The sequence below is a fragment of the Ixodes scapularis genome, unplaced genomic scaffold (assembly GCF_016920785.2).
Source record: "Ixodes scapularis isolate PalLabHiFi unplaced genomic scaffold, ASM1692078v2 PGA_scaffold8__174_contigs__length_109621045, whole genome shotgun sequence".
NCBI lineage: Eukaryota > Metazoa > Arthropoda > Arachnida > Ixodida > Ixodidae > Ixodes > Ixodes scapularis.
This window is the reverse complement of record NW_024609883.1, coordinates 106,822,213-106,839,359: the sequence shown is the minus strand read 5'-3', so window position 1 is coordinate 106,839,359 and position 17,147 is coordinate 106,822,213. Positions and strand designations below refer to the sequence as shown.

The window sequence follows — 17,147 nt, the reverse complement described above, 5'->3', positions numbered from 1 at the left end:
CTTATGAATTTGTGTGGTCTACCAGCAAAACGCTTGTGTGGCATAAAGCTGTATTGCATGTTTACGGTTTGTTAGGACTGTGCGCAAGTGTCGGACTTTCGTAGCCCCTGGGGCTCAAGAGCATTCCTGGTTCGATGAGCGAATCCTCGGGAGTTGGAGTAGTAACGTATGTCTTAAGAAATGTACTTGAATTAAGCTTCAGCGAAGCGCTTAGTGACTCAAATTCACGAAAACAAAACAACTTATTGTCATGGAAGTTAATTCGTTTTAAAATAAAGCTCAAGAGCAAGCGATGCTCAGAAAATGATCGGAGAACAAAACAACATTCACAATGAGCTTTCGATGAGCCTGCCTCGCATTTAGTTTCTCCTGAAGCTCACTTCATTTTGCTAAACATATCTTTTGCCGCTCTTTTGGCCTTATGTCCTAAACGTCGTTCGAACCCACTTTAAGATGACTGCACCCTAGACATGAGAAGTGTACTTTACAAGTGAGAAGTGTGAGACATCCGGAGAACATAAACCTAGAAATAAGTTTTCACACACCCTTGATTCGTGAACATGCTACTCCTTCACACTCCCTCACTTACAAGGACACTTATAAGAACACCTGCAGTTACACAGATGCCCGGCGTATGGTTCCTGACGAGGACATAACATTTTGAATTTATTTATGTAATTAAAGTACTCTCAAACTACTTAAATGCCCAAATAGGGTTGCACGTACACATAGTCTATAACAATAAAAAAAAATAATGCTTACAGCCTAATGAGCAATTATGGATCGCACACATTTTGATAAACATTTTAATGAGCATAAAAATCCATATAAGAGTTATTTGACTAATCATATAGAAGTTACATAGGAATCATGGGTCTATTATCAATTAAATGAATAAAATGAAATTCGTGTGGAGAATAAACGTGTAACGCCGTATTTAACTCGATCTTGCATCGCCTATATTTAAGCCGTATATTTTCCAGTGTTTCTTCATAAAAAATCGGTCTGTTTTTCAGCGTTTATTATCCTTTTTAAATATCGGTGTATTTAGTTTGTTTTCGACGGACACTGGAAACAATGATTTTAGGTTGAAACCTTTAAATAAAAATGATATATTGAAGAGTAGGAGCGGTAGGTTTTGCCAAGAAAGTCCAAACTGGAGCGAAAATTGTCAAACATCGGCGTTTTTCGGTTTTCGTCCATTTTGTATTTTTGACACCAATGTTTTTCATAGGCAAGTTTTGGTTTTAACCGCTTTTGTATATTTGACACCACCTGTTGTTTCTCGATATTTTTCGATCTTAGCCGATTTTGTATTTTTCGCGCGAAGTGTCGCTTATCGCCGTGTCTCGGTTTCAACTGATTTTGTATTGTTGACAACGACAAATGTTTATCGGTGTTTTTCGGTTAAAACCGAACAGGACACGGCCTACCTATACTCTGTCTTACTAACCAACCGGCTCTCGCCCTCAAACGTAAAAAAAGAAAAAAGAAAACTGATACGACAGTTTTAAGATAGCGCAAAAGTACGGGACAAAAGTAGCGCCGTTTTAATAATGTCGTTCAACAACGAACTAACCGAGCAACGCACTCTTTCCTAACCGATAATGGTGTCATGTGGAGCGAACTGACGTCCATTTCGCTCTGGGTCCGACCTGACAGCGAGCCAAGAAGCCGACCGGGAGCAGCAAAGAGACCGGGACAGCGCCAGCGGGGACGTGGTCGTGCCATCCTGGTGGACGGCCAAAAGGTACGCCATTACCCGCGAGCCGGCCCAGAGAAGTCACCAAGGGGACGGGCCGGCCGCCACTCGGTTTCCCTTGAAGCGCGACTGCAGCTATAGAGCGCTACGGTCAACGTTGCTACAGCGTTACTTCAACATTAAGTTACCTTTATCTCGAAAACCATAAGTACATATTTTAATTGTTTTCCGAGCCTCCCTATTCAGTATTGTAACGACGGTGCGCTGCCAGTAAAACGCTAAAGTACCTTTCTTGAAATAATTTGCGGGAACTAAATAGAGGGATCTGGGAAAAGCTTACCATCGTTGTAGTGACTATACCATTAAAACTTGTCTCGCGACAATTTTTTTTTTCTTCGCGAGCAACAAGAGTTTAAAATGCACAGCATGGAGCAGACAATTGTTTTCTTCTTTTGAAAGCCAGCTTTTTGATAAGCAAGTTCCGACACGACAAATTCCTGGCTTAAAACCGGCTTTGGAGCTTGTAATTAGAGTTGGCGCTTACTTATTCATGAAACTAAAGCTCGATTGTAGGCGAGCTGGTTCACGAATGACATTGTAAGCCTATAGCGAGAAAAGGAGGACAAAGTGAAGTCAAAATACAAAACTAAATCTGCGATCTTTCTTTATAAATGTCTCGTGCGTGCGTTTAGACAACGAGAAATTAGTGAGCCTCGACGGTGTCTGCCGTCTGGTCTCTCCAGTGTAGATGAGAAGTTTAGCCTGTGCACTACCATCGCTAGCATAAGGTCTTTAGCCTGCTTCACTCAGTAGCGATTGCACGAACATACTCCGGTACGACGCTAAAGGCTTGTTCACACAGACCCGTTTTCTTACGTTACGTTACGAAATCTTCTGTCCAAGAAATCCGGGAGCTCTGTGCTTCGTATTAAGCGTGGCTACCAATTCAAGGAGGTACCCTGCCACGTGACATTCTAAACACGAATGTTTGGGTGACGACGAGTTAGGACGGTGAGTTACCGTGGCAATGAAGAACACAAGGCTCGTTGGAACGTAACGTGAGGATTTGAGCTCGGTTCCACTTTTTACACAGCACCGCTTTCTTACGTTACGTTCGTGTCTCGAATATCGCGTGCCAGGCTCTCTCCTTGAATTGGTAGCCACGCTTAATACGAAGCACAGATTTCCCGGTGGCTTGTACGTAAGCTTACGTAACCTAACGTAAGGAATCGGGGCTGTGTGAACCGGTCTTTAGCCAGATCGAAATGGGCAGGAGTGGATATTGAACCCGGGATCCCTGCACTCTGCAGCGCGAGCAATCACATCGCGCGTTCCGAGCCGCAGTGCGTTAACATACACGGCTACCGATCCTTCTCGTTGTACATAGTTTGAATCAACTACCATTAGAGTCATTACACACACCACAGCGCACTATAGCAAACAACACTCACACCTTACACACGAAAAATAAAGCAACATTCAAACAAACCGCGCTGACTGACAACTCTTTTTATATAACTTTGTCTCGTTCAACCCTCTAGCACCACCGAATTTCCCATATCACGCGCAGATGCCTAAAATTTTTTTCTCTTTTTCTGTCAGGTGTAAAGATGGTGTGCTAATACAGTTGTAATAATTCCTGGGGATATCTTCTGCTTCGATAATTTCTCGAGTTAATTGGTTACTGTTCCTACCTAAAATAGTACAGGATGGCAGGTGAACGTCGCACCCACAATCCCGGCAGTGTATGCTTAGATGCCCTGAGTTGGCTCTGGTGCTGCCATCCTGTACTATTTTAGGTAGGAATAGTAACCAATTAACTCGAGAAATTATCGAAGCAGAACATAACGCCAGGAATTATAACAACTGTATTAGCACACCTTCTTTATACTTGACAGAAAAAGAGAAAAACATTTTAGGCATCTAGGAGATCGGTGCGAGTGATTTGGGAAATTCGGTGGTGCTAGAGGTTGAAGAAGACAAAGTTATTTAAAAAGAGTTGTCAGTTAGCGCGCTTTGTTTGAATTTTGCTTTATTTTTCGTGTGTAAGGTGTGAGTGTTGTTTGCTATAGTGGGCTGTGGTGTGTGTAATAATGTGCAACCAACTCGCCCAAGCTGCTAGGTTACCATTAGAGAGCTTTAGTAGATCGTGTTTTGAGGCCACGCTATTTGCAGCGGGAGCTCGCGCTGCCACTTCGATGCATGCTCTAAAGCGCGCACCCGTGGCGGTAGCGGGCCTTTGAAAACTAGAGAGTTTTAGTAGATCGTTCCGATACCTCCGATAGCCCCGATAACGATACTATGCATGCGCAAGGGAGGCGGTGGCGGAGTATCGGGATATCGTTATCGGAGTCATGGGAACGATCTACTAAAACTCTCTACTATCTACTAAAACTCCCTATTAACGACTAAGCGTTCGCTTCTAGTGACTGCTTTTTCCTTTTTCTCTTCGTTTATTGGCCCTATTTTTTTTTCATTATGAATTTTTAAACGTACATTTACTGGAGGGAGGATACAGGGTGTCCTCTCAAAGAAAATTACAAAATTTGTTTACACCGTAAAGATACACTGTACATCGCCGAACGCTATTTTTTCCGCCAAAATGTGGCATTAGTGGTCTGTACCAGATGCTAAGGTTTCAGGACTAAGCGCTCTCTTATAAAAAAAAAACAACTACAAGTTATCTTTTCCTTCTTTTTTTTTATGTCAATGGGAACATTTTTTTGTGTATCCCTCGAATACATAAAGGTGATGGTGCCAGTTACCGAAAACGGGTCAAATCTTCATATTGATATTTTCAGAAAATCACGTATGACTTTTTCAGTGAGAGAACGGTTAGTTATGGAACATTGTCATCTGGTGCGGTCCGCTAGAGCTACATTTGTACGAAGATCGACCGTTGGGCGTTGCGTAATTTATTGTGGCGGCAAAGAAAAACAACATGTAGAGGAAATGGAGGAGAAGGGGGTGAGGGGACCCGCTGTGGTTCCCTGATGGAACCGGGGTTCCTGTAGCAATAAAGTTAAGCGCGCAGATGCTGGCGCCCAAATGATTACGTGACCCGGTTCCTCCATCGCACATACCCGATTTGCTCCGGCCCGGCCAATCGAATGACTTGCTGTGCTCGATAATGACCAACTTTCTAAGGCCTACTATTTTTGTACGCATTTCAAAAGCGTGGAAAAATCATGCTTAAAAAATCAAATAAATAGGATTGATTTGATATAAATCAGATTTATTGGATCTAAATAATGGTAGCTTAAAATTAGTGACCCTTAGCATTACATGTATCTTTAACCATGGGAGATTGATTGATCAAGCTCTGCGATTACTGATAAGACTGCGGAAGAAATAATTACAATAAATTTAACGAACAGTTTCATTAACAATTTTTTATTGATGTGACCCCAACCATACTAGAACAAAAACATTTGGATTTTTCTAATTGGCCAAAAAGACTTATTTGCTTTTTTTCTTCGCGTTCTGAGTTTTTCGCAATAAGACACTAACTTTCTAGTTTTTGTTTCTTTCTTTCGCGGTCTAATTTACTCGCAATAGGACGTTACATGACTTACGAACAACGTGAAAGATAGAAATAAATCTCTGTGATTCGATTTGCACAGAAGAGCGACGCTTTGCCATTTTCTTGAACCACCTGAGACTGGGTGGAGAACGAGAACCAAAAGTGCAAGGGACAGGAACAGAAATCTTCCTGGCTCGATCATTTTTTTTAAAATTAATACGAAACAATTGCACATAAAAAGCATCGAACGATAGACAGAGGGTAAATAAAAAAGACTATTTATATTACGATAATTGTTGTTGTTTCTCTTCTCCGCCCTGGGTTTCAGCAAGCAGCTGAGTCGGACGAACCGGCGTCTCCGTCGGGCGTGCCGCAAGGGCGTCAAGTCGCAGGCCTTCTACTGGATCGTCATCGTGCTCGTGTTCCTGAACACGCTCACGCTCGCCTCAGAGCACCACAAGCAGCCGCCCTGGCTTGACCACTTCCAAGGTGACGCCCGCCCTCCTCCCCGGCACCTCTTCCGGCAGGGCCTGAACTCCGACGTCACACCGACGTCACCTACCGACGTCACACCGCAGCGGTGGCGCTGCTGTTGCTGTTGGCACTGCGCATGCGCAGATGCTTCCTCTCGCGCAAACCTGATTTCTGCGCGCGCGCACTGCCCCACCTGGTGTGGGCGAACGCGGGCGCATTTTTAGGCGGCGTGCAGATTGATATGTAGTACTCTCTTCCAAGTATAACACGCATGCTGCAAAAGCGTAGCGGCGGCTAAAGGAAACAGGGAGGAAGAAAGGCAATTAAAAGGTTACTGTTTAACTGGGTTTATCTGCCTGTTTTTTTTTTTTTTTTCCCCTTTCAAACTTTTTGATTTCGTGGTTCTTGCATGAGGTGATCGATTTCCAAATATATCCAATATCTTCTTTCATTTCCTTGAGCGCCTGAGCAAAATCTTAGGTACTCATTCTTTCATTTTATGCAAACATTTCGTTTCAACAAAGACAAATATTTCATAAGGTGTCACAAAATTCTGTTTGAATGTTCTTTTCTTTTTCTAATGTCGTCTTTTTCATACTGGAGTCGGAAAGATGTTTCTAGGTACATTCTGGCAACTAAAGGTCTATTACACACTGCAACGCTTCGTCCCATTTTCTTTGCTTCCGCATTCAGCCCATACGATAAGAATATGTTCCAAACAAACCCATAAATAAAATAAAATACTACCAGCCCTGTCTGCGTAGTTGACGCAGCACTGGATGGGATTCGCTTCAATTGCAGGAATTCAACACTTTAGGAACTCAACTTTCCTGTGATCTAGCATTACTAGCACGTGCTGGACATCCACTTCACATGGTTGACTTTTAGGCACCACCCCCCCCCCCCATCACCAGACATAATATACATACATTCATTCAAAGACGTGTCTCCATGCTTTAGTCATGTTCCATTCCCTAACACACCACTCGCGTTACTGTTCAAAACACGCAGCGCTTCAGCAGCAGCATTAGCGTCATAATTGATATTAATGCGACATTAATTGATATTAGTGCAACTGCAGAAATCATAGGGGCTACCTTGTCGCATAGGCGGAATGTCACAGATGTGGCGGCAATGTTTATCATGTTGCAGAAGGTCGCCGATCGTGCAAATTCTTAGCCTAGCTGGCACATGACTTAGACCAGTCAAGCACTGATTTCAACTGTACGGCCCAATATTTTTTCCTTTGGCTGAATTGGACGCTTCAAGCAGTTTCGTGCCTAATGCCGTTGTCACACTGCTCATGCGTTATACAAAATACAGTGTTCGCTCCAGACATGATGGCACATGCGGGCACGCCTCATGCATCTTCAAAGCATGTTTGCTTCATGCATGCTTCGGAGATGTCGGCAGACAGTTTTTGTATGACCAGTGTGACCTTCATGTGTGGAAAAAACACTTCTCGTGTCTGCATACTGTTATTTATAGCAGTGTGACGGCGGCACATGGGCACAACAACATTCCTTCCGCATTGCGTGAAGGTATACAAGATTGTTTACGAGCTTCCCTTACCGTTCAACGCAGACGTGGCGAACATGTTCTTCGTTCTGCTCTTCACGCTGGAGATGCTGCTGAAGCTGTACAGCCTGGGATTCCAGGGCTACTTCGTGTCCCTGTTCAACCGCTTCGACTGCTTCGTCGTCATTAGCTCCATCCTGGAGACGGTCTTCACCTACACGGACATCATGCCGCCGCTCGGTGTGTCGGTGCTGCGATGCGTCCGTTTGCTGCGCATCTTCAAGGTCACCAAGTGCGCACCTTGACCGTCTACCGTGCCTATGCCTGTCACACGAGGATATGAAACAGTCATGCCCATGGTGGAAAAAGAGAGAAGTCTGTGCCTTGGGCGCAGGCGCGTTCTCGCGCGTCTCCTCGATTGACTCTCATTGGCCCCTTTCATGCTGCGCCATCTCGCGGTGCTTGTCAGATATGCGAGCAAACCTTCGCCACACTTGCTCCGTAGCAAGGCGGTGCCGTTCGGACACCTCTCTCTCTTCTTCCACCGTTTTAAAGCATCTTCCTCTTTACTTCAGCTCTGATACAGCGAACATACTTTTTTCTTTGTTCGTGTTTTTGACACAGCGCTCGGCTGGGGCTCGTAGTCAATGAGCTCTTGAAAGATACGCTCGTATCCAATTTGTGCCCCGCGTTCGATCGATGGAAATGACGTCAATATTCCAGATTAAAGGCCTTGTGCTGTGCAAGCCTGCAGGATGGATGAATGGTTGGATGCTTAGAGCTGAACCCTTTAAATTAGCCAGCGGCTCGCTGCATCTGCCCACTGTTTTTAATAACAAATAACCCTCGCTTAATATACAAAACATTGAGGTTTTCATGCCTTTTCATGCCGATGTCGCTGCTGCAGGTACTGGGCATCGCTGCGCAACCTGGTGGCGTCGCTGATCAACTCGATGCGCTCCATCGCCAGCTTGTTGCTGCTGCTGTCTCTGTTCATCGTGATCTTCGCCCTGCTCGGCATGCAGGTGTTCGGCGGGAGGTTCAACTTCCGGCCGACAGAGGACAAGCCGCGCAGCAACTTCGACACCTTCTGGCAGGCCCTTCTTACCGTCTTCCAGGTAATCCTCACAGGTCGGCCAACACCTCCCGTATAACAAGGCCTCAGTGCTGACGTTACTTGTCGTAGGCCAGCACGGCGCACAGAATAAACGCCAGTGCTACGTTATAGTTTGGCTAGAACTCGAGTTCAATAAGTGAGGATCCTGGTCTAAAATATCTATAGGTATGAACACCGCGAGCGTCGCAGCTGCCAGATAAAGTCCTCCCCTCGCCTTGGTTACTAGCGGCGCCACCAGATGGAGTCTCGATGTGTGGCTAAAGACAGCCTATCGCAGGCCCGGCTTCCCGCGTTTGTTTATGGGAGACACACTTGTTTTTGAAGTTGTTTTTAAGATGCGACACGTCATGTATAGAACGTGGGATTTGCTGTACGCATGTTGCTTGGACACTGCTTCGTCACTGAGCCCAGATTCGTGTCTCAACGTCGGCAAGAAGTCTTATGAACGCGTTGAAGCGGAGAAATATCTGGCGTGGGTGTTCAAGCCGGCGTCCTTCAATGTCAGAGCTGACGCTCGGAGCGAAAAGAGCGTGCGCCCGGGTGTCATGGGAACCAGACACTTTTCTTCCCTGTTGCGCCGCTTGGATGGCGGAGATGCTGTCGGCTGAGGCTACTCCTGTACGCGCCAAGAGAACTTTACCTGGTCGATTGCGTCGCAGCATTCGCCGAGCTGCGCGTCCTCGCCTGTATATAGATATCTTACACCGTGGTGAGGGAAAAACTTCTAGCTCAACGCTGACCTATCCCTCCTCTCCAATGTGCGCCCCGAGCTGGCCACCCCATTATGACGCAGAGTCCAGCAGTATGGCCTTGACGTCCAGGAGGAGTTCAATTCGCCCAGGGTCGCCCAACTCCTCTAAGTCCGGGAGACATTCACCCAGCTCACGGTTTGCAACACTTAACGCCGACAGTTTAAGAGTTGGAGGACGCATACGCCATCGAGTCCCTTGTAGCTGCAACTAGTTCTGAAAAAGCTAGTCCAGATTGTCTACGGCAAACTGCTGATTTATTTTAAAAATTCTTCGTCCGTGCGCTTTATGGACAGCTTTATACGGGCTTTATTAATTTTTTTAACGTAAACGATGACAAAAAAAAACGAAAAAAATAAGCAATTTGACATTTTACCAGAGACAATAGTTCTCAATAATGAACTTCAGCTTTCATTTTGCAAACATTTGAAATTTCAAGCAATATTAGCTCGATAGATGGGTAGCGGGGTCCTCTATTTTCACAACCCAGCAACTCTATTCCCCACAGAGATAGGTCATGGCGAGTTCGTTTCTCACGCAACCGCGGAAGTTCCCTCCAGAATGCATCGCATCTTCGGAGTGCCGCTTTTTATTTTTATTATGATAACGGTTATTTAGATGGGTAAATAGGAGTTGTACAGATCATATTTGAAGCGTCTCAATGGCGTGCCTACACAGCAAGTTCACAGCGTCCCAGCCGAACTTATTGGGCATCTGAGAAAGGGTTCATACACACACACACAAAACAAAAAAAAAAAAGGAAAGGACTAGGCTTCACGCTTAGGCGTTACTACTGCTTTTGCAGGTGCGACTTCCAGGTCGCCCTGTACTCAGTCTGGCTGTGAAGTGGCCTGTATTAGGAAGTCAACGTACATAAAGCCTTCGATGAAGTGCCGCGCCCGCGATCAAAGTGCCGCGCAAAAAACCCGACCCGAACGAACTTGCCGAGTGCAGAGTGTTGTAGAAAGAGTACCGACCTCCAAACCGAAAATAGCGTCCTGCTGTTCGACATGACAGGCGGGAACGCGAAGCAGTTTAGTCGCTGCAATGTCTATATTCGCGTTAACTTAAAGAGCTCAATTTTCGTAGCGATATTTACAGACGACGTATGTTTCCGCCACAAGCTGATAACAAAATTGTAAAAAAATAACAAAAAGTGAGCAACCTTTCAAATTGTTTCCACCATAGAAAACACAGTTGATACTATTCACGCAGAAGCTTGATAAATTTTAAGCGTGAACTAGTTCGTTGGAATCTAAAGCGATAGCTTTCGCGGCACCTTTGGTTTCTATTATTGGTCGAATACAGCTGTGTTAGCTTTTATTTCTAATGAGAGCGGTGAGATCGAGAGCCTTGACGAACAAAAGAGTGAGGGTGCAAAGTAAATGGTGGATGTGAATGTTATACATGGCGATTTTAACCAAACCTCGGTTAAAATCACCAAGTTTATCTTTATCGGCAGCTGATTAGACGCGTCATAGGTTCTGCTGGGCGAGCTTTCTCGGCAAATGTTGTCCACTCGTAAGTCCACCGCTGCTGCGTTTATCCCTAGCTTTTTTACTCATCGGTAGATTTCAGCGGCTGTGCGGCAACAAAACGACTCAAAACTTGTAAAAGTATAGGTTGTCGATTCCTTCCTTCATGATATAGCAGAAAGTAACAATTCAAGTTCTCGTTCGACCCCGTCTCTCACGGGACGCGATTTCTAACAAAAAACCTACTTCTATTTCTTTTATTTATTTTTTTTTTTTTTTTACGGTTCCGCGTTGTGCGGATGGAAGATCGTAGATCATTAGCGCATGACTCCCCGTCGTCTGCTCTTGCACCTCGCCTGCATCGCCTGAGCGATGCACGGCGGGATTGCATTCTGGCGCACGCTCGATTCTCTCGGCGCAGCGAGTGCATGCACGCGTGGAGTGCCGGCGCCGAAACGAACTCAGAAAGTGCAGCCACTCGCGCACGGTCATTCTCACACGCACACGAAAGCGCATATAGTTCTTACGCAGAAATTGTACGCTACGACATTGCAATCAAATCAGATCAAATCAAATCAAAAATTGTATTCAAGCAATCGACGATGACTGCGCTTTTTCTTTGCAGATACTAACGGGCGAAGACTGGAACGTGGTGATGTACCACGGAATCAATGCCTTCGGTGGAGTCGGCTCTTCCGGAGTGTTGGCGTGTGTTTACTTTATCATACTTTTCATCTGTGGTAACTGTATCCTTTCCCTTCCTTTGTGGAACTACTTTTCGGCAGGATACTGACTGCATATCAATATGACAAAAAGCTATCCTTTGGACGCACCACAGTCAATTAAATGGCAACTCCGGTCAAGAACGAAACAAAAATAAATGACTAGTATCGCTTTAGGGGTACGAAATAGTCACAGCGGAAATATTACGTCATAACGAAGCCGCGTATTCCACTAAAACCGATTTTAAAGATGGGACTAGGTGATCTTTAGCGGGTGGCAAGAGGGCTAGCTTTTAGTCAAGGAACACGGGCGACACGTTCAGAAGCGTCCCCGTGACTATGGTGCCTGGAACGCGTCTCCGACTGGTGTGCTTACCGCGGCCAAAAAAGTGGTCCCTCGATGTCCGCCTGATGACGTCATGAGAAGTGTCATGCTGTCGCCGGTCGCGATCCTGGCGGCGCTCCAACAGCTGTGGTGTATGTGGCAGACGCCTGTTCTGCTGCAGGTCGCTCTCCACTGTGACAGTCCACGGAAGCTACAGCAGCTGGAAGTTGGGACGCCTGGGACGCCGTGACAACAGCGACACTCGCGTTCGCTCGTGCTTTTCACCAGCATTTTTACGGCCAACCACCAGGATCGCGGCAGGCAACAGCATGACACTCCGGCTCCGGTGACGTCATTTGTTGCCACTTCGGGACCACTTTTGATGTATGGGCGGGATAGGACGCTAAACACACCAGTCAGAGACGCGATCCAGGCACGTCGCGGCCGTAGAGCTGACTATCAGGTTGCCATCCATCTAGTAGATAGTTTCGGTTTTGCCGCAGACACCCAAAACCAAACTTTGAATAGTGATTTTTATTAAGCTACGCACAATATCGATAGAAAAGAATGTGTATCTTGTCATTCAGGGACACTGACTGAGTTCAAAAGAGTCGTAATCTCTAATTGAAAATGTTGACCGGAGCTGCCCTTTAAGCATATTGTCCTTAATAGTGATCGGCAACTCTCGCACGGCGTTGCTATTCCATTTTGATTGCAGAATGCATTCTAATAGAGGCAAAAATAAGATTTCGGTCACGTCGCCATACTGAGCCGTTGTCAGTTAAATCATTGACTAATGTCCTGCTAAACTCGGTGGACTGACGTCCTGCTAAAGTTAGCGTAACACCATTATGATTAAAAGGCAACTAAATGCAAAGGTGCAAGCGAGCTGGACAAGATGACGAAAATAATCCCTGGAGAAGGGGAACAAGAGGGATAGAGGACAAAGACAAATTTTCAAATACAGCTGTGTTTGGAGATTTGTGTTTGTTCTTTGTCCCTCTTGTTCCCCTTCCCCAGAGATTATTTTCGTCACACCGTTGTGGATCAATAATGCGCGTCTCCTTGCGTCGCGGCTAGCCTTGCGTCTCCAACCCACTCTGCATATTTTGATATAATTCAAATCAAAAGAGTGCCTTAGTTTCAGCTTTCTTTTTTTAAATAAAATGTGACCAAGGCCCGCAGGGAAAACTGATATAGCAGTGCATTTTTTTTTTAGCCACGTTGAAAGCTTAGCAATATTTTGGGGCAATATGTTCCCTGGGGAAGTGCTTATACCTGGTTTTGATTGGCCAGTTTCTGACGATAGTTTATGCCATAGCCTCCTCTATACTGACAAAGCCTGGCAGGTCGCCACGAGACGCGGCCGCCGCAAGTGAAAAGGTAGACGGCAGACAAGAGGCATGTAACGGGCGCCCCGCTGCGGCGAGACGCAGAAACACACTTGTCCCGAGTGATGGAATGTTCGCTCGTGCTCCTCGCGTTGCTTAGGCTATTGCTTCTTTCCTTGTGGGATTGAAAAACCATGTTTCGGGTCCTCGCCGCTGCAAAAGCTGTGCGCTGACTACAGGTTCCCCGAGAAATGCTCTGAGCTACCAGATCCTCGCGCTCTAAATCTGCGACCGGGCTCTCTATGGCTCCGTCATTGAACTGCCAGGCCTTGTGAGTATAGAGGAGGCTATGTTTATGCCCACCGTTTGTGAATGTTCACGGTATTCCGTAACCCTTGACTGAGACGGTTAATGCCAGACATTCTGCTCAATGTGTTCTTGGCCATTGCTGTGGACAACCTGGCTGACGCTGAGAGTCTCACTGCCATCGAAAAGGTGAGTCGCGCCTGATGGAAACACATCCCGTACAAAATACGGGCTTTTCTTCATACTTATCACATCTAACTTCTACATTGCGCTTATTATTCGGCTGGATATTATTTGGAGAACACGTAGCTCGGTGTAGCAGTCTTCGCTAACCCGAATAATAATAATAAAAACATATATATATATATTTTTTTTTTAAGTTGGGCGCGGACGGATCAGAAGTATGAAAATTTTGTGCGTCGGTTTTGTCCTTTCGCGTCTCTTTCGTAACTATTTTTGCGACCTAAATTAATGTTTTAGGCGTCTTCCGCATAGAAAACAACCTAGGCGCATTCCAAAATCTTTCTTAAAGTGGCACGCAAGATCGGACCAGTACTTACTGACGGTTTGCTTATTGGGGCATTCATCAGCCAGTGTTGGTCCGGTTATCAACTTGTTACGCGGCTCGCATCTGTTACAGAAAAGTGAAGAGACTTCATTACGACTAACTACAGAATCAACAAGCCTGGAGCTGTGTACAGAATTCTTTCCATCGCTCCTACAGGGCGGTTCAGACCAACACTTCTTAGGTACCAAGGCCGGGGTGCTGGATTTATGACGTCACCTACCGAAGGCCAGCGCGAGGTACCGATTGGAAACGAGGGCCGCGTCAGCGTTCGGTCAAGATTCGTGTTCTCACCGATTGGGCACGAGTCCCGGCCGACCGGTGACGCAGCACTCGTGGGCAATGGATTCCCGCGCTGGCCTTTGGTAGGTGACGTCATAAACACAGTACTCCGGCCTTGGTTGGTACCTTCGAGATATTGTCGAGTTCCGACAGTGGTGCGCCTCTCCCCTGCAGGAGGAAGAGGAAGAGGAGGAGGAAGAGGAAGAAGGAGGCGAGGAGGCGAAGCCCAGTAAAAAGAGGAGGCGACGGAAGAAGCGGCGACGGAGGCGTCCCAAGGAGCCCGAGGAAGCCGGGCCCGAGGACGCCGAAAAGCCCGAGCTGAGGGCCACGGACGCCGGACACATGAACCACGCGCCCCTCATCAGGATGTAAGCGCACCTGTCCACTGAAACCACAACAACTCTTTTATCATCATTACCTTTACGGGAGGCCCGACAGCGCCTGCGGTCGGCCCCGCAATGAGGATCGGCGTTCCCCTTACTCTTACAGGCCTACTTTCTTTTTGGGCAATTACATCGGGCTAAGCTCACAGCGGGGTACGTAACGCTCTACACAAGTTTATTACCGCGTCCGGACGGTTACTCTTTTTTTAGGCTTCCCGCACTCAGCGACTACCTACAGCTTCGACATTCAGAATGAACGAAAAATACCACGTGATCCAACCGTTCAGATCCTTGGTCAATCCCTTCTCCGGGCCAAAAAAGACTTGCAGAAACAAGATCGTTACGAACGTGACCGGACCTAAAGTCCCAAGCATGTTCTGAGCATGTTCGTTACATGTCTAGGGTTGCTCTAAACTCCAAGTTAAACTGGTCTGAAACGATTAATAAGTATCTTTATTCAATTAAGACGAGAAGCAGTCTTCGTAGTCCCGTGCCGTTCTCTTGTCAAGTCTGTCTGCGAAGTCACTCTGGTGGCGCCGTATTCTCTCGTACCCTCGTGCGTACGGGTTACCTCGCTGCGGCGTGAACTGGTGAAATCACAAAAAAAGGAGTTTTGGCGGTGCGATGGTGAGCCATCAGATTATTATATGTTATGCAACCTGGATATTGCGCGGAACTCATGCAAGCGTGCGGCAAGTGTCGCCGATGACGCGGAACCCTGATCGGGTATCGTAATCCGATGCTCTCACGAGCCGACGGAGTTGAGCGGAGAAATGTTCTCTCAGGAGCCGCTGTGTGTTGGTACGTGCGTGACCACATAGGCTTTGAACATGCCTGTGGAGAGTTGTTAAAGCGGTAGTTTTATAGGCCCAGCCACGCTCAAGGTCGCGTAATCAAGGTCACGAAACACCCGTGGCTGAAGTGCTCGTGGTTGAAGCGATGGTGGCTGAAGCGCTCGTGACTGAAGGGATAATGGCTGAAGTGTACGTGTGTGAAGCGCAGGTGGCTGAAAAGAAAACGTCAGGCGAAGCTGACGCTATGTTTACACTACAGACACCATGCACGCGCCCATCTTTGATAACATGCGCAAACCTAAGCGCAAGAGGTGAACCGATTTTGTTCAGGATACAAGCCATCATGGTCTCAACGAACTCGTTCCGCTCTTTGCGCTTAGGTTCACGTTTCTTATAAAAAAAACTGCTCGTTGCGTCCGCAGTGTGAACATAGCATAACACGTCATATTTCTCGCCATTGTTTGCTTACACATGCTTTTGTACATTTGAGCGCCAACAAACATAGACCGAGTGAACGACGACGGCAATACAAGGTGCCATTGCATTGTCGTCACGGTTGTCGGGTTTCAGCATTCAATATGGCGGTTGCATGTTCCCCATGATAACACCGCCCTAAACACCCTGACTCGTTAGGTGACTACAACTATAGTAATGACCCAGTGCTGACTAAAAACAAGAGAGAAACAAAAACCTTGTGGTCTTATGTTGAATGAAGATGTCACACATACGACCGGAAAAAAATGTATACATATTTAACAAAATTAAAAACCGAAAAAGTATTCTTAAAGGCCGACGACCAGACTCAAGATTCTGCAAGGCAGAAGATCCTCCTCACTATGGGGGAGGAGGAAAGAGGCAACGGTAGACAGCGTAGAAAGGGGGAGAGGAGGAAGCGGGGAAAAGGGGAAAGCGTGAACTGGTGGTCGGTCTTTAAGCAAAAATAAAAAAACGGAAACGCTAAGCCTTAGTTATAAACATTTTCATGGCAACTAATAGTAGTCGTCATCACAATCCCAGTAATCAGAATGGCTATTACTGACGAGGAGTTTCATAAGACACCTTTGTTAGGCTTAGTTCGTTAGCTAATTAACTCGCGTTTTCTGAATGTGCGCAAACACGTGACAAGTATACTTGAATGTTTGGCCCAGCACGTGCGAATGTACGTGGTTCACAATTGTTTCACTCTGCTTGTAGAAGTGCGTAACACACAGATCCAACATCATTTCATGAATGTTTAACGTACCTCTCCCTCTCTCTTAAAGGGGCCGTGGGACAATATTGCGCCTTAATGTTCCACACGTCACGCAGGCATACAAAGTGACAAAAGTATACTCGCACGCGAAGTCACTGAGCCGCGAACTCCTTTGTCGCGGTGTACTATTCCGAGGATAGAGACGGTCTAGTTTTTTCAGTTTCACCTTCAGAAAACTCGCTACCGCACTCTGTGTAGGGTTCAGGATGTTGACGTAGTCGCAAGGATCACCCTAGGTCAGTGATAGTGAAATGCAGTACATTGATTGGTCACAAGCGTTGCGTGAGCAGTTGACTTAACTCGATTACGATCAATGCTTTCGTAGACATTCGGGTCGGGGCTTGTGTTCAACGACTGCTGTGACGGAAATAGCCGACGATGTTCGGAGAACTGCGCAGGCCTTTCGTATTGTCAACCCCAGTGCGCGGCCACAATGAACATCGGTGGCCTATTATTGGCATCAAATAACGTGACCATTAAATCTGGCTGCGAGTTGACAATAGTTAAGGAGGTGAACGCGGCTCATTTTTCTTTATGCGGAGTGAAAGTTCGTCTGCCTTCTTTGCGGAGGTTGTGGTGACGTCACAATGCCTAACACTGATTCTACCCACTATCCTTCAATCAGAGCC

At 46.4% G+C, this 17,147-nt stretch overlaps 1 protein-coding gene across 1 annotated transcript in view; it reads left to right on the top strand.

The window, feature by feature from the left end:
- The window catches only part of LOC8032775 (muscle calcium channel subunit alpha-1), an 83,607-nt gene that overhangs the window by 12,872 nt on the left and 53,588 nt on the right, over positions 1–17,147 (top strand). Inside the window, exons 8-14 of the mRNA XM_040505074.2 lie at positions 1,663–1,750; positions 5,554–5,714; positions 7,284–7,509; positions 8,125–8,335; positions 11,184–11,304; positions 13,355–13,431; positions 14,264–14,457. Of these exons, the coding sequence (XP_040361008.2) occupies positions 1,663–1,750; positions 5,554–5,714; positions 7,284–7,509; positions 8,125–8,335; positions 11,184–11,304; positions 13,355–13,431; positions 14,264–14,457 (1,078 nt within the window). The remainder of the gene's footprint in view (positions 1–1,662; positions 1,751–5,553; positions 5,715–7,283; positions 7,510–8,124; positions 8,336–11,183; positions 11,305–13,354; positions 13,432–14,263; positions 14,458–17,147) is intronic.